The following is a 27,802-nucleotide window of genomic DNA, read 5'->3' as shown; positions in this document are numbered from 1 at the left end:
CCACATTAGGGGCTAATTTTTCTCCTGCCTCTTCACCCCAGGGTACAGAGACTGTGACTTTTGCTTGTGATCGATGGCTTGCTACCTCGGAGGATGACAAGAAGACTATTCGAGAACTGGTCCCTTTTGACATCTTCACTGAGAAATACATGAAAGATGGGTCCTTAAGGCAAATCTACAAGGAAGTGGAGGAGCCACTGGACAGTAAGTGTGGTGCAATCACCCTCATCACCCCCCTGGTAGGGCACCTGCCCAGTGCCCGGCAGAGCCTTTGCACCCAGGACGCAGAGTCTATTATTATCTGCGACCCATGGAGGGGACAACTGAGGCTCACAGAGGTTACATGACCTGCCAAAGTTCACACAGCTAATAAATGGTAGGGCTATTCTTCCAAGTCTCAGGTGTCTCATTGCAAGGTTTGTACTCAAATCCTTTCCTGGTCCGACACTATGTTGATGCATCCAGATATGGGTCCTCCCGTGCCTGGATTATCCTGGTCCTGGCTCTCTCCTTTCTCTTGGTATATTCAGCTACAATCTGTGGGGCTTGTCCTCTCTGCTCTTGCTGGATCCAGGTGTTCCAACCAAAGGTGGATCCCGAAGCATCTTGCATTACTCTGTACCTGGAGCTGTTCTGTATTTGTCCTCAGGAGCTGGGTGCAGCTTCAGAGTGTCCAAGGTCATGGGTTTCTTTTCTGCTTGTGCCCAGTTAACTTTGCCCATTCCTGTTTGCTGTGGTTTTCTCTGCAGGATTTGCACCAGCCAACTACTTTGTACAACTACCAGCTGTACTCCTTTGCTGTTGTGGCACCATGTTCTGGTTCTCATCCTGCTTCTCTGATTAGCCCACTGAATGCTGTTTCCTTTCTCATACCAGGTGGCGTTGCTTCAGGCTCAGTCCTCAGCCTTCTCTTCTCCTTTCTTTCTGCATCATGTGAGTGTGAGTGAGCACACACATGTGCACACACATGCATTCTTCCTGCTCTACATGTACAGAGTCACACTGCTGTTTCAACCAGCGATGCCACTGTCCATATCCATCTCCATGTTATTCCCCAGCTGGTCAGCTGTGAGTAAGCTTCAGCTATGTCCGAAGTCAAATTCATCTGCAAACAACCAGACTTTATACCACAGGTGACATACAAAAGAATACTTTTGTATTTTAACTTTGATAAAAGATCAGAGATACTCCAAAACCTTGGAATCCAGCTTATATTTGTTGCACTGCCTTCTTGGAAAAAACTGGAGTAAAACCCAAGATTCCAGACTCCATATGGAGCCAGGAGGACATAAAATAGCTCTAACATTTCCTTTAATCTGCGTTGCCACGGCTTAGAGATGGAAACAAGTGTTGCCTCAACGATGTGCCTTTCCTTATTCATATCTTTTTCTCTGAATTTTCTTTGTTACTAACTCTGGGGGATAATTCCCTTTTGTACTTGGATCCCAGAGGATACCTTGGAGAGCTGTCCCAGCCACACCTTTGGGCTGCTCTGTATGAGTAACATGTTGCAGACCTACTCAGTGCTTGGTCGTGTTTCTAGGGAAACATCTTTCCCTGAGAGCTGTGTGGCCTGGGTGGGGCAGAGAGGGGGGAGGATCCAGAAATAGCCAGATTTGACTGCACAGCCGCATTGCTCAACACCCAGAAGCTGAATCAGTTTTCCTAATTCCCAAAAGACTGGCGAGAACGGTGGGGGTGGAAGGAGAGGAACAGGAAGGCCGTTAATCACAGTTCCTGGTGACATGGCACCCCACTCCAGGACAAGGGCTCCTAGAAAATGTCCTGCCCAGGTGTGAACCAGGGCTGAATGTACAGCTTGGAAAGAGATGAAGAGAACAATTGGGGTGGGGGAAGGGGAGGACAATTAACTGTTACATCTCAACTGTGACAAGATTCCTAATGTTACTCTTGTTAGCCAGACAGGCTTGGGTAACGTTGACTCTTTTAAACACCAAAGACAAGATTTTATTTTGTCATGTAACACGTGAAATGCTGGCCGGACTCTACACTGAGCTGAGGGAGGTGGGCGTGGTGGTGGGGGGCAATGTGACTAGTCCTGGTTCTTGCCCTTGAGGGGAGCAGGCCTCCCAGAGCAATTCTCATGGTGCACCTATGAGGTTTGGAGAGCAGAGTGCTGGGTGGGGCCATGGAGACAGGGAGGATGGGTGGGGAGAAGGTTTAGAAAAGGGGATGCGAGAGGGGTGGATCAGAGGTTCAGATGTGAGTTTGTGACTGGTATTCAGGTGGACGGGTCCCCTAGGTGACAGAGGTAGGGATCCAGAGTGCAGGAGGGCGCTGGGTTGGAGATAGATACTCAGGGAACTCAAGGAAGTCAACGCCCAGGACTCGCAGGACAAGAGCTGCAGGAAGTGGACAGATCCAGGTGACAGTGGCGTGGGGTGGGGAGCAAAAGATCAGGAACCTGCAATGCTGCTCAAGAAGGAGCTTCCAGAGAGGCAGAAGGAGAGCAGGGGAGGATAATGCTGTGGGATCCAAGAGAAAACAAAGAAAATAATAGGAACCATGTGTGGGCATGAATGTGTTCCATAACCATGAGTGTGAGCAATTCACATCACCTTACCTTTCTAAATTTAATGAAATGTGGTTCTGAGCCCACTTGCAAAGTTGGTAAGAAAGTCTGTCTCAGTCACTTCAGGGAGGGGATCCCCTTTTTAGGGTCTTATGAGCATCCCGAGACTAGTGACTACAAAGTGCACCCAGGTCAGGCAGTTTCCTGAGTCTTTCCCCTGGAAACCACAGGCAGCTGGGTGGGTGGAGGGTTTGAGGGATGCTGGGAGCAGCCCCCACCCTTTGGGTCTGAGAGGCCCCTGTGTCCAGATTGGATGGGTGAGCTTCCCACTGGTGAATCCACACGGTATTGTAGAAGAATGTGCGTAATTGAGGAAACAATAGGAAAACAGTAACTCCTCCTTGAGGCCTGGGCCAGAAGCCTAATGACACCTCCCACAAATCCAGTTCCTCCAAACCTAAAGTGACGCTATCCTTGTCTTCTCTTTGCCTGTCTGTCCAACTGCCCGCCAGTTGTGCTGTACTCAGTACAGATCTTCACAGGAAATGTTCCCGGGGCAGGAACAGACGCCAAGGTCTACATCACCATCTACGGGGACCTGGGAGACACCGGGGAGCGGTACCTCGGCAAGTCGGAGAATCGCACCAACAAGTTTGAGAGAGGAACGGTAGGAAGAGCACATGGAGCTGGGTCCCCTCCCTTCTCCTTCCTGGGACCAGATATCTGGGGGCCAGCTCTTCTTGGTCCACAAATCTGTCTAGGAACTTCATGGGGTTCATGCACCCTCATGCAGACATTCACTCTTGCCCTTCCCCCTGCAGAGGGCTGGTCCTCTCTCTCAGACCCAGATTCTACCTGTGGGGTATGGGTGGGCCTTGAGCAAGCAAGAGGCCTGTTTGAGCCCTGGGTTGCTGGTTGTCAGGACTCAGTCACCTTCAGAAAATCCAGCCCCCTGTGGGCGGGGCGTGAGAGTGGAAGTGCACATCTCAGAGTAATGAGGCTGCATCCACAGAGGCTCGAACTGGGGGGACTGGAGTCTGGTTCTGCCATCAATTCCTCATCAGGCTGAATCCCTCTGGCCTCGCTGTCCCCATATGTAACATGAAGGGTCTGATATGAGTCAGCTTAGGTGTGTTGCGCAGAGCCCTCAGGAACCATGGAGGGGCTGGGGGGAACAGATGGGCACCTACTCCCCCCACAGGTGGATCCATTTGACCTGGCCTATCTGTTGGGGCACCAAGCAAGTCCTCTATTAAGCAAAGTGCCCTGTGGCTAAAGGTTTGAAAACCATGCAGCCTGATGGTGTGTAAGGCCCTGCTAGCTCTGACATTCCGGTTTTTCAAAAAGGAAGAAATCTGTCCAAACGTCCCTTCCCACCAACTCAGCTTCCGTCTCCCAGCCCAGCTCCTCTTTCTTTTACTCCCTTCTACCTTAACCCCTTCACTCGCTCCTCCACTTCTTTTCCATCTCTCCATTCACCTAAATCTGCTGGAAATCCCCACAGGCCAGGCTGTGATCACTCAGGCCAGGCCAGAGCCAGGTGATTGGCCCCTAACACAATCTGTGGTCTTGCCTGGGGCCTTGAGCACGTGGGGATTTTGTGCATCCACCAGGGTGTTCATTGGGGCCTCCTTAAGCCTGACCCTCAGCCAAGCGTGACCTTTGGTGCTGAAACATTTGCTAAAGACAAAGAGGAAGTTAGCTCTGGGACAAGGAAAGCAAGTGTCATCTAAGTAGGTCTGCAGCTAGCTGGTGACTCCATGAGCCAGTCCACCTGGAGGGAGCCCCACCCTGACCTCAGGGTCCCAGAGGAGTCAGGCCTCAAGGCTCCCATTCCTTTGCTCTACCATCCAGGTATGAACCATTGCCCTTCAGCTCTGGTGACTCCTTCTGAAGTGGGAAGAGCAATGTGATAGCTACTCAGACCACTGGGCTGAAAAGCAGGTCAAGGCATATGTAAGAACACTTTGTATCGGGGAGAAATAATTTCACACCCACACACACACAGATACTCACTCACACCCTCACACACATGCAAGATATAATTTTTCCCTGCACTTGTAGGATAGTTAATAGTAAGTCTGTCTGTTTTGGAAAAACGAAATGCCAAAGAGGTCAAAGTGACTCATTTGGTGTCCCTGATTCTATAGTGGGGACACAGTTACCCGGCTCACTCACATGTGCTGCTGAGGAGAGTGGCAGTGCTGAGTGGTGGTTGGGCACCCAACCTGTGGCTGGGGCCCGATCCCCTGGCCTCACATCCTCGCTCTGATGCCCGCTAGCTACGATCTTTGGCAAGTTATTTAGCAGAGAGATCTGCTTCAGTTTCCTTTGCCATATTAACAAGTTAACTTCATTAAAACATGTGAAGAGCCTAGAACTATGCTTGGCATAAAGTTGGCTCTTCGTTAGTGCTGGGTGTTGGCAAGGCTTGGGAGAGCACACCTTTCCCACCATCATTGGCACCTGGAGTAGATGCCTGGTAAACGCTTGTACCAGGCACATGGCTGCTAGATACAGTTTGGTTCATGGCTTTATGCACTGAGCCTGGGACAGAGTAGGCACAATGGATGTTTGTTGAGTGAATAAATGAATGAAAGTATAAATGAAGGCAATACTATCCATTCTCCTCTGTGTGTAGAGTCAGATTTTCTTCTCTCTTAGCAATCGTGGTATCACACCAAAAATCTTCTCTGCCTTCTGCCCGGGCCTTTCTCTCCCTGTCCTCTGGTTTTGAAGTCCCATCAGGGGAGCTGCAAGTAATGCTGGCTCAGTCCCTGGCGATTTATGTGACTTTAAGTTCACTGCTGATCATCTCAAAGCTTCCATATCCTGAATCACTTGCTGCAGAATCCAGGAGTCATCCCTAACACCCCTCTTCTCTCAGCACCCCCTCCTTACCCACATTCAGTCAGTCACCAAATCTTAAAGATTCTCCCTTCTAAATTTCAGATCAGCCTGATCAACTCCATCTCCATCCCGTCCTTCCTTATCTCACCTAACTTATTGGGCCAGCCTGACTCCCTGCACCAGGCCCCTGAAATCCAACCCATCCTCTGGGCTTCCCCAATTTACCTCTTCAAAGCTCACAGAGTCACTCTCTCACTTTAACCACCAGAGGCTCCCCACCCAGCCCAGATCTGGCCTAGCCCTCCATGGGATTCACAAGCCTGCATGGCTCCCAGCACCCCCAGCTTGTGTGGAATGCCCCTTCCAGACCCTGGGCCCCAGTGTCCAGAATGCCCCACACTGACCCCTGTCTCCAAGTCCTCCAGAGGCTTTTCTCTGCGCCCATATATATGTGCCCATAAAAAATATATAATGCTGTCTATAGTTTTAATTTTTTACATAAAAGACATTCCTACGTGAATGCTTCTTCGGCTTGCCTTCTGTATGCAATGGGACATCTCAGAAATCTTCTACATCAGGGCATCAAACAGAAATAGAGCTGGCTTGTTTGTTGTAACCCCACACACATAACCCTCCACACACCACACTGACATAGTTATTCGGCTGCTCTCCAAGTGCTTAACACCTATTGGCTCCCAATTTTCCACCACAAAAATCATCCTGCAACAGATCCTTGCTCACATACGAAGGGGTCCCCCCAAGACAGGTGCAAAGAAGTGGGGCTGCTGTGCCATGAGGTGCGCCCATTTCTGCTCTAATGAACTCAGTCACTTGCCAGTGCCCCAAGTCCGCACCAGCTCTCAGCCATGCACCACTCACCTGCAGATCCCTCGGCCCCGGCTGCCTGGAAGACCCAGCCCCCCTTCTTCAGCTTAATGCCACCCCCCTGGGGAATCTACCCAGCCCTGCCTCTAGACCTCCCACAGGTGGCTACTTCCACCACCTGGGCTGTCCCAGGGAGGAGCAGAGGGCATCCCATAGTATTTATCTCTGTGGTCCCATTGCTCAGTACAGTGATTTGGTGGATCTTTCAGAAGAAAAGTGAGTGTCAGTCATGGTTACCTGTCCCTACTCCTCCTCCCCAGGCTCCTGCCGGCCACATTCAACTTGTGTTTTGACTGCACTTCCCCAGGCCTAGAACGCTACATCTCACTGAACAATGATCAAAGAATCCAATTACCCAACTGTGTAACGTCACCTCCCTGAAACTATAGTCAGGACACAGAGGAGGGCTTTATGTCACACTCTACACAAAACCCTCCTGAACCCACATCCCAGATGCTATGCCCCCCCACTCTCCTCAGCCTTGCCCCCACGAGAGACTGCAGCCCAGAGGGCTGGCTCCTCTAGCTGCCTCCCGGCTTCCCCATGGAAGTCTCACGTCCCACCCATCATTCAGAAGGGTTCTACCTCTCCCTTGGCTTTTACCCTCCAGCCTCCAACCTGAACTCACGCTGATACTCAACACAACTAAGGCTGTCCAGTCACCAGGACGGGCACAGCACCCTCCTCTGTCCCATCGCACTCACACAGCTCACTGGAGTCCGCCTTCCCAACCCCATCGGGAGCTTCCCAAGGGAACTGGGGTGCCAACAGGGCCATTGTGCTGTGAGGCCTTGGCACACCAAACATTCCATGTCAGGGACTTGGGCCTGGAGGGCTCCCCAGATGGGATGGTCTGCGTAGCTCAACCATTGAGAGGTGTGGAAGGTACTGGATGGATGGGTTGGAGTGGAAGGAGGTAGAGAGCACCCCAGGCCAAGTCCCTACATCTGGACTCCCCAGGCCGACACCTTCATCATCGAGGCCGCCGACCTGGGCGTCATCTACAAGATTAAGCTCCGCCACGACAACACTAAGTGGTGTGCAGACTGGTACGTGGAGAAGGTGGAGATCTGGAACGACACCAATGAAGATGAGTTCCTGTTCCTGTGCGGGCGCTGGCTGTCCCTGAAGAAGGAGGACGGGCGACTCGAGAGGCTCTTTTATGAAAAGGTGGGTGAAAGGCAGACGTGGGAGAGGGGGGGCGGGCTCAGCCATGACCTGCCATCATCCTTACACTTGGGGGAGGCCCCCTGGGGTGGAAGGTGCCAGAGGTATGACAGGCCTGGTCGTGCTCTTCCCGACAGGAGTATACCGGGGACCGGAGCAGCAACTGCAGCAGCCCCGCTGACTTCTGGGAGCTTGCCATGAGCTCCAAGATGGCTGGGGTAGACATCAACACAGTGACGGGGCCCATGGCCAACTACGTTCAGGATGGCCTGGGTAAGCCAAACAAAGGGCTCATCAGAGCAGGAGCAGGCACGTGGCCATGTGTTTGAGATGTCCTTGGACAGGCCATGCATCAGCCCCACTGTTACCTGACTTACTGCAAGATCAAGCCCCACATGACAACACCAAGTGGTGTACAGACTCGGTGAAGGCAGCCCTGCTGATGAAGGTGTCTAAAGTACTATCCAATGTCTTAAAATTTACACACAGTTTTTGTACCTATTTCCTATTTCCATCCCCACAACAGCCCCGAGAAGGCAGGGATTAGCCTGGTATAGCAACCAGATGCGCTTTGCTTGGAGCTAGGCCATGGGCAGGCACAGAAAACAGCGCAGGTAATGCCAGCAAGGAAGGTCTAGTTTGGAAACTTCTCAGAGGTACAGAATGCATAACCTATAACCCACTACACCAGGGCAGTGTCTCCCAAGCTACTGAGGAAGATGGGCCAGGAGAAGGGTTTCCAACCTTGTATCAATTGGTTAACTGCAAGTGAAAGGGATGTAAAGATAGTGACTTAAACAATTGAGGGATTTTTCTTTTCTCTCACATAGAAGTTCAAGGGTAGGCAATTGGTACTAATATAGCAGCTCCAGTGAAGTCAGGGACCTAGGCTCTTTCAACTTAATCACTTTGGAAACCTCACAAGTACCTTCCAGCCTAACAGTCACTCATGTTGCCAAGATGACTGCTGGAGCTCCAGCCATTACATTCACACCCCAAGCAGAATGAATGGAAGGGTAAGGGGCAAAAAGGGCTCCTCCCTGTTGAGTCAGACCCTTTAGAAGCAATTTTCCCAACAACATCTGCTTACCTATCATGACCACTCCCAGCTGCATGGAGACCAGATACTGGATGGGCAACTAGAACTCTGTGCCACATTACCTGAGCACGTTTTTTATGCTGATTAGTCTGGTTTAGTGGATGGAAACAGATTCTTTCTGGGATTTTCATTTTCCACGTTGTTTATATAATACTCTCTACTATTCTTCCTAAAACCCCTATCTTCTGTGAGACCTTGGTTTGGCCAACCTCACTTTTGCTGACAGTAAGCTTTTCAGGCATCCCCTGGACTTGGGGAAACGTTCTTTTTCTTACTCCACTTCATATGGGTGTACGAGGTGCAGTGAAGTTTTCATGTGGCAAGGACACTTTCTTTGATCTTCACTTGGGGGTGACTGACTCCCTCATCCTTGGACAGTAGACACTCACCAGAGATAAGTTGCCCTCCTAGAGAGCGCCCTTGCCCTTTGTCTAGGAGGCAGGGAGACAAAGTCTCCAAGTCTCATTTCCAAGTCTGCCATCGGCCCTGGTCCACCTGGCCTGTCATAAGGCTGGGCCCCTGATCTCTTGCAGTCATTCCCTACTACGTGTCAGTCACCACTGGGAAGCACAAGGATGCAGCCACTGACAGCCGGGCCTTCATCATCCTCATTGGGGAGGACGATGAGGTCAGTAACCGCATCTGGCTGGACTACCCCGGAGAGAAGAAGGGCTTCAGCTGCGGCTCTGTGGAGGAGTTCTATGTCGGAGGCTTGGATGTAGGCGTCATCAAGAAGATAGAGGTGCTGGCCCCTGGGGCCTCGGGATGGTTACCACCCCCAGGGAAGGAAGGAGCTGGCTTGTACATGGGGTGGGGGAGAGGGAGGGTGGAGGGTGGGCAGAGCGACTGACCTGAGGCCCGCCTCAGAGCAGGGAGCAGGGGATGACCTCTTGGCCTCTGCCATCACCTTGGGTGAATCACCCACCCCACCAAATCCCAGTTTCCCACCCACCCAATGGGGATGCCTTGTGTTTTAGTTTTCTGTTGCTGTGTAACCAATGACCATAAACTTCGTAAAGCGCACACAGATGTATTCTCTCACATTTTCCTGGGAGAGGAATCCAAGAGTGAGTTAGCTAGTTCCTCCTCCCGATATGCCACCAAGCTGAAATCAAGGTGCTGCCAGGGCTGCAGTCTCCTCTGGGCTTGGGACCCTGTGCAAAGCTCACTGGCTGTTGGTGAGAGCTATTTCCTTGTGGTTGGAGGTCGGAGGCCTGCACTTTCCAGAGGCTGCCCACGTTCCCTGCCATGCGAGTGCCTCCAAAACATGGTAGTTCTTTCCCCAAAGCTGATAAGAGGAAGTGTCTTCTGCTTCAGATCTCTCTGACTTCTTCCATCTCTGATGGCTAGACCCTCTTATAAAAGGGCTCACCTGATTAGGTCAGGCCCACCCAGAATAATCTTTATTAACTCAAAGTCTTCTGAGTAGAGACCTTAAGTATATCTGCAAAACCTTTTCCCCTCATGGGAGGCACTTGGGTCAGTGGGTCCAGAGCACATTGGAAGGAAGCACTGAGGGAGGAGGCTGCAGAACCTGCTGCAGGAAAGGGAGGTTCCTAAATGACCTGGGGGAGGGGATGCTGAGCAGGGCAGGGAGGGCTTCCTTCCCAGTGGTGTCCAGATCCTCATGGCCCCAGTGTGTCCCCTCTCAGCTGGGCCATGACGGGGCCTCCCCGGAGAGCTGCTGGCTGGTGGAGGAGCTGAGTCTGGCTGTGCCGACCCAGGGCACCAAGTATACACTGCGCTGCAATTGCTGGCTCGCCAAGGACCGAGGAGATGGCGTCACTTCCCGGGTCTTTGACCTCCTGGATGCTACGGTGGTGAACATCGGGGTGAAGGTGTGGAGCGGCCTGTGTGTGTGCGTTGCACAGCTAGACCAGTGCGCATTGGGGTGGGGCAGCAGCAGAGAGATGAATGTGAGGGAGGCAGGAAACTCATCACTGGGCATTGGTCGAAGCTGCAGCCTGGAATACCAGCCGCATGTGCTTTGCTTGGAGCCAGGAGACCCACGTCTCCTCTGGCCTGCCACTGCCTGACCTTGGGTAAGCCCCTTGGCCTCTCTGGGCCTTGGTCTTCTCAGATAGCACACAGAGATGGTGTTTCCCATTGTGTTCCATGTAAAATCTTAACTAACACAATCACGAACAGTCCACGATGAGCTTTGCAAAGTAACAGCTCTACATAGATGCTCAGAGTGGTTATTCTCCAAGTATGCTCCATCAATACCAGTAGGACAGTGATGGGGACAGAGGGCATTTGGGATTCTGTGAGCCTCTGGGTCTCAGAGTGTAGTGAGAGCTGTCTGCACAAGACCCTCCTTAAGTAGAAAAGGCTGGAAGGCAGGAGCTCTGCACTCCTATCCTGGCTCCACCCCTCAGTGGCTAAATGACCTAGGATGAGTTATGGAAACTCACAGGTCAGTGCTGAGCAGGAGGCAGATGTCTGGGTGCTGATGCCCAAGGAAACATGGCCAGTTGGCAGCCCAGAGGCCTTTGATTCATGTGACCCCACAGGCTTCTTTTCTCTCTAAAAAGCTTTGGGGTCAACAGAAGGTTTTAGCTCTCATCTCTGTTCCTGAATCCAAACCAATGGGATTTAAGCCAGCAGCTGTCCCACAAAGGTAATAAGGAGTCAGCCTGAGTGTGCCCTGCTGTATTGTCTTTGGAAACAGAAGGAAGGGATGAGTTATGGGCTGTAAAAACCTTGACAGGAAGGAGGGTGGATGCCTGCCCCTCCCTCGCTTGAGAGACAGAGGACAGAACTTTCTACAACATAGACAGCCTCCCTCCCTTCCCCAGACATCTCCATCTGTGGCCAGACGGTCTGCGTGGGTGAGCACACAGTTCATACAGGGACCTCTGTCCTGACCCAGTTCCCAGCATGCACATGGGTATGTGTGTGCCTGTGTGTGCGCCACCCACCAGCACCCACACACACCCCGACTCAGTGCAGCTGTATCACCCTCTGAGCTCTTTATTCCATGGAAATCCAGCCCCCCATCCCTGTTAGTCATATTACAAAATGCATGTTACATATTATGGGTTGTCCTGACCGGTGTGGCTCGGTTGGGCATTGTTCCACAAAGCAAAAGGCTGCCAGTTCAATATCTGGTCACGCACGGCACATGCCTGGGTTGCAGGTTAGGTCCCCAGCTGGGGCACGTACGAGAGGCAACCAGTCAAAGTTTCTCTCCCTTCCCTCTCTCTCCTTTCCTCTCTCTAAAAATAAATAAATAAATATATATTTTTTAAAAAGCAAGAACACAGTTTTGTTACTTTACAAGAAACTACAGGATTCTTTGGACTGGCCATCTCCCCAGAACGTCTGATATCAGACTGGATTTACAAAATCCCTGTTCCTGTGTTTCTTTCTGGAAACATGCGTGCAACATAAGAAGAAATGTGTCTGTGTAAAGGACAGAAATATGGACACAGAGAACACAGGAGCCTGGAGGGAGCAGCCTTAAGGGGCCAGTCTCCTTGGGACCACAAAGCAGTCCTTTTGACCATCTCACTTTTCATGCCTGTCTGGGTAACAGCAAAGAGCTCCAGGCTCCTGCCTTCATTCTCACTAGCTCCGTGCCCACCACAGATGCTCTTGTTAGTTGGTCTAAGCAGATTTTTCTGGTAAAGCAAGACACTCTTCCATCACTCCCTCAGCAAACCTGCCCTCTGGGCCAGGCCTGAAAATTCTACTTCTAATCTTGCAGTATCACGGCAAAGATTCTAGCTGTTTCTTGACAAGCACCCAGTACCCAACAGGCATAGCACTGGGAGCATGATCATTATGATGAGTAACTTGGGCTCTGAGTTCTAAAGCTTCTGGTTAGTGGGTATCAGGTACCTGCCCAGGTGAGAATACTATGTGTCAGCCACAGGGGAAGGGAAGGGCCAGGCATGGGCAAAGGAGATGGTAGCCTAGCATTTTCTTGGCCACGTGGACAAGCCTCTCCTGAACCTTTGGGACCTAGTTGCTAGTTGCTAGTGGTGAGAGGGAGTGGAGTAAGAAGGCAGGACCAGAGGACACTGATGGTCATGGGCACAGATGGCCCTTTTTGCCACAAGGCTGCCTCTCACAGGAAGAACCAAGGCAGGGGCTTCAGCAAAGGTTAGGGAAACAGACAAAGGGAATATATTGGTTTTTTGGAGTGACCTCCGGCAAAAATGGCAAAATCGTAAACTAAAGTGAAAATCAAATAGAATAGGGGATGGTCCTACTTTACAAATGAATGCAGGGAGAACCAAGATGGCGGCGTAGGTAGACACACTGTGCCTCCTCACACAACCAGAACTGACAGAGAATCGAACAGCAAGGGGGTCCGACACCAAGGAAATAAAAAATAAACATTCCTCCAGACTGGTAGGAGGGGCGGAGACGGGCACTGGGGTGGAGAGGACTCACGTGGCTGTGGCAGGACCAAGACTGGCGGAGTGAGGGACGAACGGCGCAGGCAGTCCGAGCACTAGCAGATCCTGCGGCCCCACATTCGCACAGATAAACCCAGAAGGCCGGACTCAGAGTGGCAGAGAACGGGGCAGGCAGAGCGGCAGGTAGCACCCTGAGGCCCCACACTCGCGCACAGATAAACCGGACGAACGGCGGGGAACAAAGCAGACCGCGCAACCCAGGGCTCCAGTGCGGGGGAAATAAAGCCTCAAGCCTCTGATTGAAAATGCCCATGGGGGTTGGGGCAGCAGCAGGAGAGATTCCCAGCCTCACAGGAGAGGTCGTTGGAGAGACCCACAGGGGCCTAGGGCGTGCACGAGCCCACCCACTCGGGAACCAGCACCAGAGGGGCCCAGTTTGATTGTGGGTAGCGGAGTGAAAGATTGAAATCCGGAGGAGAGTAAAGTGGGCGCCATTGCTCCCTCTCGGCCCCTCCCCCACATACAGCGTCACAGCGCAGCGACCAGCGTTACCCGCCCCAGTGAACACCTAAGGCTCTGCCCCTTAAAGTAACAGACGCGCCAAGACAAAAAAAAAAAAATGGCCCAAACGACAGAACACTTCAAAGCTCCAGAAAAAATACAACTAAGCCAGGAAGAGATAGCCAACCTATCGGATGCACAGTTCAAAACACTGGTTATCAAGATGCTCACAGAATTGGTTGAAACTGTTTGAAAACCAGATGAAAAAATGAAGCCTATGCTAAGAGAAACAAAGGAAAATGTACAGGGAACCAATAGTGATGTGAAGGAAACTGGGACTCAAATCAACAGTGTGGACCAGAAGGAAGAAAGAAACATCCAACCAGAAAAGAATGAAGAAACAAGAACTCGGAAAAATGTGGAGAGGCTTAGGAACCTCCAGGACATCTTGAAACGTTCCAACATCCGAATTATAGGGGTGCCAGAAGGAGAAGAGGAAGAACAAAAAATTGAAAACTTATTTGAACAAATAATGAAGGAGAACTTCCCTAATCTGGCAAAGGAAATAGACTTCCGGGAAGTCCAGGAAGCTCAGAGAGTCCCAAAGAAGCTGGACCCAAGGAGGAACACACCAAGGCACATCATAATTACATTACCCAAGATTAAACGCAAGGACCTACATCCAAGATTACTGTATCCAGCAAAGCTATCATTTAGAATGGAAGGGAAGATAAAGTGCTTCTCAGATAAGGTCAAGTTAAAGAAGTTCATCATCACCAAACCCTTATTAAATGAAATGTTAAAGGGAGTTACCTAAGAAAAAGAAGATCAAAAATAGGAACAGTAAAAATGACAGCAAACTCACAGTTATTAACGACCACACCTAACACACAAACAAGAGCAAACTAGGCAAACAACTAGAACAGGAACAGAACCATAGAGATGGAGATCGCATGGAGGGTTGTCAATAGGGGAGTGGGAGGGGGAGAGGGGGGGGAAGGTACAGAGAATAAGTAGCATAGATGATAGGTGGAAAATAGACAGGGGGAGGGTAAAAATAGTGTAGGAAATGTAGAAGCCAAAGAACTTATAAGTATGACCCATGGACATGAACTATAGGGGGGGAATGTGGGAGGGAGGGGGTGGGCAGGATGGAGTGGAGTGGGGGGGGAAATGGGACAACTGTAATAGCATAATCAATAAATATATTTAAAAAAAAAAAAACAAATGAATGCAGGCGGAGCTCCCTTAGGCTCAGGGTGGTTGTTGGCTGCAGCACGAAGGAGGGGCAGTCACCCAAGGTGGCTGCTGTTTCTTGAGGTCATACTGCATAGCAGGCATATCTGTAGCTCTCACAACTCTGCAAACTGTTTATCCCCATTTCACGGTGGACAAAACAGAGGTTGGTAAGGGCAGAGCACCTGTCCAAGTTAAACTGCTAGCTGGTGGTGGATCTGGGATTCAACCGCTAGCCAGGAAGGGCTCTAGATGGCTCCAAAAGCCACACTGTCCTGCCACCTGGTGCTACTGGAACGCATGGACTTAGGTTGGGATTCGATTGACAAAGGAACCAGTTGATACTGGGACGCTCAGGCATGTTTCTGCTACACACACGTTCTCTACTGAAATGGAATTCCCTCTAGTGCTAAACTGGGCCCAGTGGGGGGCTCTTTTCAGAGCTACAGAGCTTGGAGAGTGTCACCTGGCCCTGGTGAGAATGAGGCAAGTCTGTAGGGTTGGTGGGTGAGACCAGGGCTCAGGACCCGCATCCCTCTCATGGCAGGAGCTCTACGAAATGACTGTGTGGACGGGTGATGTGGTTGGCGGTGGCACCGACTCCAACATCTTTATGACCCTCTACGGCATCAACGGAAGCACAGAGGAAGTGCAGCTGGACAAAAAGAAAGCCAGGTATACGGGTGCCATCTCTGCCCTTGCCCCTCCGCACATCCAGTTCTCCACTTTCTAACCCCACCCTGCCTTCAACCAGATCCCTTCCCTCACACTCCCCTCGCACCTTGGGGCCTTCTAGCCTCCATACCTCTGTCTCTGTGATCCCCCCTCCTGGAATGCCCTTCGTCCACTCTCCTGTGTTTCAAGACCTTTCTCTTTCAAAGTCCAGCTCAAACCTACCTCCTCCAGGAAGCCTTCCTTGATTTCTTCATTCCATGGCCCACCTGTCCTTCCTTCCTTCCTTCCCTACCCTCTCCCTTCCTAGAAAGTATTTATTATAAGGTCTGTAGATTAGTATTACGTCATTACGAATCTCCTGAGCCTCTGGCTCAGTAGGACAAACTGCTAAAGTGGTCCCGGGTTTGCCCTGCTTACCTACTCAGAGGAGCCTCTCTACTCAGCAGCTGAAGAGGTGACTTCTGAGCACATGTCCTTTGACTGCTGCTCATTCCTTTTCTATTCTGATTTTCTCCTGTTCCCCACCCCATCAAAGTGCCCGACACCTACTCATGCATCAGTCTCTGTGACTGAGAACAGCCTGAGCCTAACCAGGGCCAAACAAAGCCTTACGCTGGGAGGTCAACTAGTTTACCCAGGAGTTTTAGGCATTAGGGGATATGACTCAAAGGCTGACCATTTCTCCAAGGGCAGCCCCGTAGTGTGGGGGCCCTACTGCTCATCAGCTGAGGTTCCCAGAGGGGTCTGGGCAGCAGAAAATGTGGCCAGGGAGTTGTGGAGGCATGAAGGGCCCATGAGGAGGGGCTTTCTCTTTGGATGAGGGCCTTTTGCCCTGAGGGGAGGAGGTCCATCCAGGTGGAGGTGGGGTTTAGTTTCCAAAGAAGGGTGAGGAAGCCAAGTAATCCACACCTCCCTCTTCTAGAAGACAAGCTTGTTTCCCCCCTCTCCTTCACCTGCCCCACCATAAGATGTAGATACTTGGCTAAATTCAAAGGGTGAAAACTAAAGAGAAGTACAAAGCCAAGAATTCTAAAGTTCCTTTGATCTGCAACATCGTATGCCTGGCAAGAACAAGGAATCAAATGAGTTGAAAGATGATTTGAGGGGAATCTGCAGTATGTGATATGAACTTGACCAGGGGCCTCGTGAGCACCTCCTTCAGTTTCCACATGAGCAGAGGCACAGACTGGGCTTAAATTGGAGGAGAAAGGATTTAGGGCAGACTTTTGGGAGAATAATTTTACTTTGAATAATAATGAAATACACATGAGCAAGTTATCCAAGGAAGTTGGGCTGCACAGCTGTTCCGCCACTGTCTTTAGGACTAGGAGTAGTCAGTTCCCAGTCCGTCGCATTTGCAGTCCCAGCCCCACCAGCAGTGGCCTCTGCTTTTAAAAATGTGTCTTGTATTCAAGAAGCCATGACAATTGCCATGCAGTGTCATATCTTCAGCGCCACCTGCATTACTCCCGGGGGCTTAGCAGCAGCAGCATCTGGAATCAACTAGCACTCAAGCAATCAGTCAGCATTGACGGTTGCTTTATGTGCGCAGCACTGTGGGAAGGTTAGTAAGACATAAACAGCACTGAGACGATGCGGCCATGCCGCAGAAAAGTAGTCATAGCAACAAAAGCAACGTTCCTTTCTCGGTACCTGCCACTCTAGGCCCACTGCCTGTAATTGTGCCGATTGTGTACCTATGTAAAAATGTGAACGGCACCATCTAGAGTTGCGCAGTGCACAACCTGCGCCCCCCGCCCCCCATGGCAGCCTGTAAAGCTTGGAAGGCATGAAAGTCCTTTTGCATTTCAAGTTCGTCTCACATCCATTTGGTCCTTGTGACAAAATGGGTTGAGATTGCAGAGCTAATGCCATTCGCGCCCGACTGCAGATGAGGAAACCAAGCCCTGGAGAGAAGCTAGGACTGCTTAGGTCGCTAGCAGAATGAGATGAAGACCCAGAACTGGTAGGTCTGGATTCAAGACTGTTTCCACCAGTCAAACTCGTTTAACTGAAGTATTTTTGGGAACGCATCTAGGGTGCAAGAGACAGGCAACTGGGGATTCAGTAGGAACTGAGAGAGAGGATGAGTGGAAGCCTGTTTTCTACTCACCCTAAACCTGGTCTGTGGCATGACCCGGGCCCCTCACCATGGCCAGCTCCCCTTTTCCATGCCCCTGCGCTCTACCCCCAGGTTTGAGAGGGAGCAGAATGACACCTTCCTCATGGAGATCCTGGACATCGCTCCATTCACCAAGATGCGGATCCGAATTGACGGCCAGGGCAGCCGGCCCGAGTGGTTCCTGGAGAGGGTAAATTGCCTGTACCCTCCCTCTCCCTTCCATCCACAGCCCCCACCTTCCTCCTTCCTCCTATTGGGTTGTCGGTGGACCTCGATAAAGTGCAAATGTCACCTTAGAGAGTTGTTCCACAAGCCCAGCCTACATAATCCAATAGACCCCTTTGATGTGAATTAATTGGAGAATGTAGTTCTATTTCTTTGCATCTAGTCAAAACCTAATCTACTGCCTGCAAACACAGCCCGCACCATAGCAGGCAGAGACTTGGTGTGGGCTTCTTGGAGGACGTGAGTTGGGAGCAGGGAGAGAGGAGCAGCAGGAGCTGGGACAGCAAAAATCTCCTTGGTGGGAACTTGAAGTGCGGCAGCAAGGGAGCTCTTGCTGTCCCTCTGATCACTCAGTTAGGTGGCCGCCTCTTTCTCCATCTTGGACCTCTACTTCCCCTGGCATCGGTCCTCTCATCCCCCGTCCATCAAAGGCCATCTGTCCCAAGTCCCCTCAGGCCATGAGCAGATTTTTCTGGAACCAGCAATACAGTGCCCGTGCCAAGGATGACCCAGCCAACTTCAGTTACACTATCCCCAGGTGTGTGTGCCTGACAGTGGTTTGGTTGGCCCTCTTCTGTCATTCACTCGGCACATATTTCTTGTGGACAATTTTGGAAACAAGTTTGGACAAACTGCCCATTTCCAAACCCCCAAACTAGAGTCATCACAGTGCAGGTTTCCGACCCTGTGCAGGGCGCACTGGGCAGGGTCTTTGCCCTGGAGAGGGCCCTTTCCACATGCCTGGAGTCTGAATCAGAACTCATCTTGAGGGATTCTGGGCCCCTGGGGTTCAGCCAAAGGGGCTGCATTAGTGGGTGGAGGCTGGGGGAGGTGAGGAGAGCGTTCCCACACTGGACCCTCTCACCCAGGTACTCCTGAAGAACATGAACACTGGTGACCTGACCATGTTCTACTATGGAGACTGGCTGTCCCAGCGGAAGGGCAAGAAGACCCTGGTGTGCGAAATGTGTGCTGTCATCAATGGGGAGGAGATGATGGAGTGGACTTCCTACACCGTCTCAGTTAAGACCAGTGACATCCTGGGTGAGTCAGTGGGTCCCCCCAGCTCCCACTCCCCCCTCCCACTACTCTTGTCCCTCCTCAAGTTCTGGATCAGGCCTTGGGGTCCAGTCAGGACATTTTTTTAGATGGCCTTCCGAAAGTTAGTCAAGGCAAGTCCTTTCCACAGTGTGTTACTTTCTGTCTGGACAGAAGTATTTCCTCCCAGTGACTGAGATGGCTCTGTTGCTCCTCCCTCAGAGAAGTGAGGGAAAACATTGTCAAGCAGTATGGTCAGCAAATGGTCAGAAATGAAACTTGACTCGTAGGTCCTCTGTCCTCCTGCTGCCTCCTAGTGCCACTCACCCCGGTGCTGGCATCTCAGATGTTGTGGGTTCCCTCCCACATCCCTGTACTTGGCAACCGTTTTCTGTGAGTTTAGGGCCTTAGAATGGAGATATGACACTGGGCCCTTGGGGTCTGACACTGATGTGGAGCAAATGACAGTGAGGTTCTGTCCGCACAGGTACTGGGGAACCCAGAGGAAGGCACAAGAGACCAGGGACAAAGGTCATGGAGGGCCAAAGTCTAGTCCAGAAAGACAGACAGAAGCCACTGAAGCAGAGGGGACCCCAGAGGAAGCCTTCCAAACAAAAGCACTAGTATGGGCAAAGGCCATGCTACCTACCCACCCTCCCCTATACCAAACCTGCTCCCCAGGAGCTGTTACAAGGAATTTGGCACACTCTTTTACACTAATTGTAAATGGCTACTTTTGGATTAACTTGTTGGCCCTAGTAGGGCCAACAGAGAAGCGTTTAGACAAAGAAGTGAAGCTCTCTTGGTAGGATCTCAGGCATAACTGATGGGTCAGTAGATGGGTCAGTACAACTGGTAAAGTTTGGTTTTGGCCCCTCCCTTCCTTTTTTCCTCAATGTGGAGCCTTCACGCTTTTTGCTTAAAGTTCTAAGCATCCACATGTTTTCAAGCACCCCCATCCCCTCACGGTGTACCCTCAGAAAATAATTGATGTTTACTGATAACCACAGGGTACACATCAAAAAAGCTTCACAAGGTCACCTCTTCCAGAAGCATTTAACTGGGGTCAATACCTCTGTTTGGCTTAAGCAAATGATATGAACTCTAGTGTACTATGTCAACCAGAGGTAGATTTGGGGAACAAGAATCCTATTTCCTCTGAACCCACAGTGGGTGGGAGAGAACCTGTATTTCTAAACTGTAAAGCCAGTCTACATGGCATACCTTGTACGTGTGGGTGTATGTCCCCAGAACTAGGTGAATTCTTGTACTAAACCATTCATGCTTGACAACTAAGACTCCACTTAGCCCACCAGCATGTGCTTGGCCCAAAACACAGAGATAAATGAAGGATAGAGTAAGAGACCAGAGAGTTCCAGGCCTTTCCAACCTCACCCCGGCCTTGTTGACTCTGAACTTGCCCATCTACACACCTGGCTCCTCCAAGGATGCCAGGATGCAGACCAGAGCAAGAGGGCTGTGTGTTGGAGAGGCCCGCACCCAGAGCCCTCATCTTGTTCACTCCCAGGCGCGGGCACTGATGCCAACGTGTTCATCATCATCTTTGGGGAGAACGGGGACAGCGGGACCCTGGCCCTGAAGCAGTCGGCCAACTGGAACAAGTTTGAGCGGAACAATACAGACACATTCAACTTCCTTGACATGCTGAGCCTGGGTCACCTCTGCAAGCTAAGGGTCTGGCATGACAGCAAAGGTACCTCCCCCACAAGGTCAGGGTGGTGGGGAGGACAGACCTCAGCTTTCCGCCCAAACACCTCCCTGTCTCCCTGGCTGCACATTGATACTTCTACCCCAGGGTGGCAGACAAGTAGAAAACACCGATTGCTACCGTTTTGATGTTTCCATCAGTTAAAAGAGCCCATGTTTCTGGACAAATTTTCGAGATGAAACTCAGTTCCTCCTGCTTCTCCCAGGGGTGATGAATAATTCTTAATTTTCTGTGGCATTGGAGCATTGTCTTCCTGGTTCAGACAGAAAAATTTAGAAACAGAAAACTCACTCCCCATGGATTTTCTATAAAGGATTATGCTTGTTTACTTATAATAGCAAGTCTAAAATTAGTCAAATTCGCTTATAAATATAAACAGTGGAATAGGATATAAGCCAAGCGGGAAATTTATTTTTAACTTTGAAACATCCAAGGAAACTTTGTGACATCTGTAACTGTAATGAAGTTCATGCCCTCAACATCTCTTTGGTTATTCATTTGTTGTCTTCAGTCCACACTGACCATATTTTTTTTCTGGTGTTGGGCCTTTAAGTTCTATTTTAATTAGAGAAGAGTTGTTAAATACTCAATTTCACCTCCTCGAGACATGCTGCTTTCTGAATTCTTACTGTTATCACTCACCCTTCCTGTCCTCTGCTGAAACTAGCCTCTGCAAAACTATCTGCTCAGAGCTTTCTCCAGTATTTCTGAGTCTCCCTCACGAGTGGCCTGGAGCCATCCTGACTTGGTTTGTCTTTACTTCTTCCAAGTCCTGGGGACCAATATGTCTGTTGTGGTGACTGATGAAACCCAGCTTGGCAGTTTGAAACCTCTCTTCCTAAAGAGCTAGACTATTTTGCTTTAGCATGAGTTAAACAGTTAAATATTTTCCATGACAGGGAATAAGCTCAGATTAGGCACAGAAAAAATAACCAGTCTTCAAAGCAATAAAATGACAATATTTGCACAGTACTCCCCAGTTTTCAAATCTTGGTGTGTCCATTCACTCAATGTTCACTATATGTCTGATGCTCAGTTAGGTATTAAAGATACAAACATTTGATCATTGCAACCTCTTTGTGAATTACTACAGCAAAAGCACTTTGTTATCTGTCTTTTCTACAACCAAAAAAATATATTGAGGTCCTATGATGTTTGAATGCCTTACTCAGGACCGCACATCGAGAAAAGAATGCAGCCCAAGCAAATCCAGGCCTTCTGACACTGTTCCAGTACACCATACTATGCGCCAGCCCATCTTGCACCCTCACCCAGCCACTGTGCCAGTGGGTCAAAAAAGATGAGGAGATGAGGGCAGATTCTTCTACATCTGTTCACTGTGGCCCCCATATGTGGTTGTTATCAGGGAGTATGGGGGTGTCTTATCTAGAAAAGAGTATTGTAGATGGGGATACTTATCTGTCCATTCTGGTGTCATTTTGAGTCTATGAGAAAGAACATGTTTGCAGAACATTCTCAGAATATCCCTGATGAACCTCTCCTCTTTTCCAAGAAGCAAACAAAAAGGGGGCCCTGAATTCTTTCCTATTCTCTCATCATCCATTATGATTGTCTTAGAACCAGTAGCAGGTTGACTGGTGGTTGAAACTCTGACATAATAAGAAACACCATAATCATTAAGATCATCTGCTTCTGCAGACAGTTCACAAGATCAGAAGGAACTGCTGCCCATGACACTCAACAAATGATCGCTCAGTCAAGACAAGCACTGCAGAGCTTAATTGGGCTGCCAGTGTCTCAGGAAAAGCACTGAGCCCCACTGTGTGTGTTGCAAGCCTTATGAAGGGGATTTGGCTGATCAGATCAATGGCAGTGGGGTGGGGATGGGGTCTGCCTATCCTAATATCCATGCAGAGAGTCAACTGTTGCAGTGACCACACCTGAGGCAAACCATTGTGTAGGAAGTATAGTCCCAGGAATTGTGTCTCTGCCATCATTAGAAAGAAGCATATTGTATCCATGAGCTCCCAACTCTGCCATGCTACCAACACATACCAACAAGATATTGGTGCTCTTGAGAACAGAGGGGCTTTTCAGAAAAAAGTCTGCCTTGGTATTTGCATCTGGGTAGAAAAACATTCAAGACCACTGGGCCAAGTTAAAACACAGCAAATCAGAATGCAGTCCCATCACAGAGCCTAATGTCAACAGGGTTAGCTGCAGCAGCTTCAAGTCCAGTGAGGCCAGATGGTCCAGAGTTATAATTCTCAAGGTGACAAACTCATTGCTTTAACTTTTGCAGCCTGGGCCCCTATCCCCCTGCAGGCAGTTCAGTAGTAATTGGGGCTCAGAAACACCTATATTCTTCTAAGCTGGAAAAATAGGAAGATTCTAGAACCAAAATCATCATAGATTAACAGACTCTCTTATGTCCTCACTTCCTTACTGAAAGTGCTTCCTATTTCCTCACCTAACCAGAACCCCTCCCAAAACAGTCATTGTATTTGTAACTACATGCTTGTTCTCTGTCTCCTTTGCTTGACTGTCAGCTCCCCAAGTACCATTGTCTTCTTCATTGTTCCTTCCCTAAAGCCGCTGCTTATGATATAGTAGGGACTTAATACAGCTTTAATAGAATTTATTTATACCCCTGTTTGGGTCCCTCAGATCCGTTCTTGTCTTTTCATTACTCAGTCACAGGGAACCTACATTTCTCCAGACTCAGAGCTCAGAGTTTTTTCTTGTGCCTTAGAACTTTCAAAAATTGAGACCTAGCCATGAATTTCAGAGTCCTGACTAGGACCTCTACCACCAGCTGCCAATCTCTGATGCTGACTGTGGGCATAACTAGACTTTCTCAGTTTTCTTCATGTATTTTTTTCCATGCAAAAATCTGACAGTTGATTCTATCTCATCATCTACTGTCAAAACCCTGAAAGAAAGGAAAAAAGTGGCTCAGAACCATGGACAGCGACACACAGTGATTTGAGTGCGCTCTTCAAAGACTGATTCCTCCCCTGGATAGCCCAAGACTATGGGATTACCTTGGCCTTATAATGGCCATTTGGGAAATCCTGAGTCATTCATATTATCCTTTTCCCTTTGTAGGCAGAGAACTGGGCTTCTTTCCCTCTAACCAGACATTGGGTCTGAGAGCAGAGCCATATCACTGGCAGGGAAGAGAACATTTCTGCATCCTCATTAAATCCACGTGGTTGGGATCTTAGGGTCAGGAGAGGGACAGGAAGTCCAAGTTCTGTGCCTAACTTCTTCTTTATAGAAACTTTCTCCTCCAGAAATGGAAGTTTAAATGTTAATATAAGTTAAAACAGCTAAACATGTCCTTAAGTGCTCTCTATGCCACACTTTTTCATATTCAGTTTAAAAATATTCATGCTACATTATGCTTCCTTTGCATAGAAATTTAGGAGGACAAATATATTTTGTTTGAGAGTTTTCCATACAAAAAAAAGTTGTGGATCCTGAAAAATCACTGTGTAAGTCAGATTATAAATGTTTAACTAACTTAATAGCATAGCAATCTTTTCTTTTCCTGAATCTACCTTTCTATCTTTTTTGTTTATCCAATGGTTCTTTTTTAACAGAAATTTTTTAACATACACAAAAGTGAAGGGAATATTACAATGAACTTCCACCTACTCATCACATAGATTCAACAATTATGATTTGTCATACTTGCTTTACCCTTTTCTTTTGTTTTTCTTTCTTAATCTCTTTTTGGTTTCTGGAAGATATAAAATCAAATTCTGAACCTCATGTCATTTCATCCCAAACATATTTAGTATGTTTCTTTTTTAAAGTGGACAATTTCTTGTGAAATCACAATGCCATCATCACACATAACAATAATTTCTTTATGTCATTCAATTTTCACTCCATATGCAAATTTCCTTAATAACATAAAAAATGCCTTTGTACTTTGGGTTTTATTTGAATGATTATGCAAACAAGGCCCACACACTACATTTGGTTGTTATGTCTCCTCAGTCTCTTTAATGGAGAGCAGTGCCTACTCCCTTTATTTTTCTGTGCCATTAACTTGTTGAAGAAACTGGGTCCTATAGAATTAGGACCCATATAGGACTGACCTATAGAATTTCCACACTCTGGACCTGTTTGCTTTTTCATGGTGTTACTGTCTTTTCATTCCCCATACTTTCTACAGTCTGAAAGCCAGCTCTGAAGGCTCAACAACATTCAGGTTCAACTTTATTTGGCAAAATATTGTATAGGTGGCATCAGTACCACTTTAAAATAGGACCTGTGTACTTCATATTACATCATGGCAGTCCCACTGTTACGGATGCTCACATAGTATAGTGGATCCAGGGACCGTCAGCCTAATTACTCCATTGCAAAGTCCCCCTGTAACTTCTCATCTACTGGCTTCACCCAGTGATGATCTGTTAGGGTTACAAATGATGATTTTTTAACTGTCACTCCTTATCCCCTTATCAGCTAGAGTTCTGTTAAATAATTGTCTCTCAGGCTATTTGATTACTATGAAATATAATTCATAGAGGGAAATCAAGATAAATGATTAATTCTTAGCTTTTATAATACTGAACAAATTATAACACAAGAGTATTTATTTTTTAATTCATCTTGCTCTTCTCCTTGCTCCTCTGAAATGAAAACTCTCCTAAAATGAAGAAAAATTTTTATCATGAAGTGAATGTATTTATGTTTTCTTTTGAATAATATAAATTCACAGAAATATAAAGCACCTCAGGAATAATCATCACCATAACCTGTCACACCACTGGGATCTCTCCCTATGTGTGGCCCTTTGGCCTTCTGAGTTCTCAAGGACATGGAGGGGTGGAGAATAACAGAACGAGTGCCTAGTGCAGACAGTATGCAGCTCACAGAATGAATACACATCAATTCATCACGATAGCTACAATTTGAGGGGAACACTTCTAAAGGAACCCTTCCAATTACAACAGAAGCAGCTGATTACTTGATATTAGGGCAAGATATGTCAGGCTTAACAACATACCCTATAGAAATTGCCATCTCTGGTCCCTCCTATGATTGTCCAACAACAAGTGGTCTCAAAACCATAACATATTCATTCAGCTTCCATTAAGCAACTACTACAAGCCAGTTGCTCTGCTTGGCATTGGGGGAACAAAAACAAAGAAGACCTGGTTCCTGCCCTCAAAAGCTCATGATCTAGGGGAAGAGACACATGTAAACAGGATGGTCAGGGCATGGCCAAGGCAGCTTCAGAGTGTCATCAAAGCAAGGAAGACACCGGATACAGTCAGAGTAGGCAGTGGAAGAACATGGAAAAGGCTTACAGGAGGAAGTGATGCCCGAATTGATTCTATAAGGATAATGGGGGTGAGCTAGGTGGATGCTGGTGTCAAGAAGACAAAGGATTCATCCTTCAGCTTTATGAATGCTAAAAGGTCTATTTCTTGGATCACAGACCCCATTGGGATTATGATAAAGCAATGAGCCCTACCCTGGTAAAATGTCCATGTATGATTATAGCACAATTTCCTGGAGCCCACAGACTGCTTAAATCCCATACACAAATCCTCTAAGGTTCATGAACTCCCAGTTAAGGGTGTTTTCAAGAGAACTGTATTCTCTGGGCTAGAGGAGCCCTCAGAGGTCATCTAACCCAAGCTGTCTTTTCATCAACAAGGAGACCAAGGCCCAGAGAGGACAGAGAAATTGTTCAGGGCCATGCGGCCAGAGGGCCAGGAGTGTGGAGGTTTGAGAAGGGAGGAGGAGCATGCACATCTCCAGGCCCCACAATCTTTCTCCCACAGGGATATTTCCAGGCTGGCACCTGAACTACATTGATGTGAAGGACAACTCCCGCGATGAGACCTTCCGCTTCCAATGCGACTGCTGGCTCTCCAAGACTGAGGGTGACAGACAGACAGTCCGCGACTTTGCCTGTGCCAACAATGAGATCCACGATGAGCTGGAGGAGACCAGTACGTGGGAGATTGGTGGGCTCAGCCTTGCTGTGATGCTTGGGCTGAATCTTCAGTTAAATGAGAACTAGCTTAGGAGGGAGGTGGGAAATGGTGTTGACAAGTGTAAAGAAGAGACTGGTACAACTGGAGGCAAATCAGATGGCTAATGAAGGTAAGACTGTTGGGGAGATGCATAAGCAAACCCCCTAGATGAACCTGGAGCAGCCAAGCTACTGGTAACAGATCATGGCCCTGAATCTCAGGGACTAATTAGGTAGGAGGCAAACCCATTGGGGACAAGCTCTCCCTGGCCTGAGGGCTGGGCTGGGAAGTTTGAAGCTCTCTCTGGTTTATTTTTATATCATGGACTCCGTCCAACTGATGCCTGTGGCAACAGCTGCCAAATCAAGCGTTCCTGGAAACAGAATGTGCGGGGTGGTGGGAGTAGGGGGGAGCCAGCATCTCCATCAGCCACCTTCTCTGTGGTCCCTTCTTCAGGGGATATTTAAAGGGAAAGAGTACTTGCCCCGGAGGGTGGGTGGCCATCAGGACTAGGGAGGTGTTTCTTCATTGCAGATGGCAGGGTCTGGGTCCGACACAACAAAGGTTTGTCCAAGGCAGAGCCCAATGTAAAGAGAGGATTTTCCAACTTTAGTTATTAAGGTAACACTAGCTGTAATAAGAGATAAACCCCAAATCTCAGTGGCTTAACACAACAAAATTTATTTCTCACTCATGTAACAGTCCACTGCTGGTGTTTGGCAGGAAGTCTCTCTTCCATACCATGGTTCAAGGACCCATGCTCTTTTCATCCCTGCCTGCCATTTTCAACACATGGCTCCCACATTTCCTGCAGAAGGGAAAAGAGAAGGTTTACTCCTCTATCTTCTTAACACAGTGACTCACTTTCTATTGGTGAGAACTAGTCATGTGGCTCCACCTCAATGCAAGGGCACTTGGGAAATGTAGTCCCTGGCTGAACAGCTCTTTCTAGCAAATAATACACTGCAGATGGGAAACATGGATCTTTGGTGGAAAGCCACCTACCCATCTCTGCCATACCACCCAAACTACTGAAAGGTGACATTAGCTGCTTTGAGAGGTACTGAGCACTGATGTCCCTGGGAGCATTCAAACGAGGGACAAGCACCCATTTGTCAACTTATCTGTATGAGGTTTCCTGCCCTAATGTAGAGGATGGACTCCTAGCTTCTGTAACTGCACTTACTGAGGAGTTCCGGGTGCCCAGGTTTAATTTACATGCTATGAGTGATGCACACTGCTTTGCGACCCCACGTTTATGTGTATTAACCTTTGTACATGTGTTAGTCTCCCTGCACAACTGTAAGCTCCTCGAAGTCAGGGAGTGAAGCACTCATGTGTGCAGCCCTCTGCAGCTCTGTCGGCTTTTGGACTTGATAGGTGTGCAGTCAGTGCTCAGTGAGTGGAAGAAG

The 27,802-nt window shown here is 48.8% G+C and overlaps 1 protein-coding gene across 1 annotated transcript in view; it reads left to right on the top strand.

Annotated features, from left to right (window-relative positions):
• The window catches only part of LOXHD1 (lipoxygenase homology PLAT domains 1), a 133,941-nt gene that overhangs the window by 95,666 nt on the left and 10,473 nt on the right, over positions 1-27,802 (top strand). The window contains 11 exon segments of the mRNA XM_053913122.1: positions 42-204; positions 3,046-3,200; positions 7,229-7,438; positions 7,573-7,708; positions 9,068-9,276; positions 10,187-10,372; positions 15,186-15,313; positions 17,508-17,625; positions 18,530-18,704; positions 20,227-20,412; positions 26,196-26,366. Coding sequence (XP_053769097.1) covers positions 42-204; positions 3,046-3,200; positions 7,229-7,438; positions 7,573-7,708; positions 9,068-9,276; positions 10,187-10,372; positions 15,186-15,313; positions 17,508-17,625; positions 18,530-18,704; positions 20,227-20,412; positions 26,196-26,366 — 1,837 coding nt within the window.

This window comes from Desmodus rotundus, chromosome 10, assembly GCF_022682495.2.
Source record: "Desmodus rotundus isolate HL8 chromosome 10, HLdesRot8A.1, whole genome shotgun sequence".
Classification (NCBI taxonomy): domain Eukaryota; kingdom Metazoa; phylum Chordata; class Mammalia; order Chiroptera; family Phyllostomidae; genus Desmodus; species Desmodus rotundus.
The sequence above is the reverse complement of the archived record's forward strand: the minus strand, read 5'-3'. Positions and strand labels throughout refer to the sequence as shown.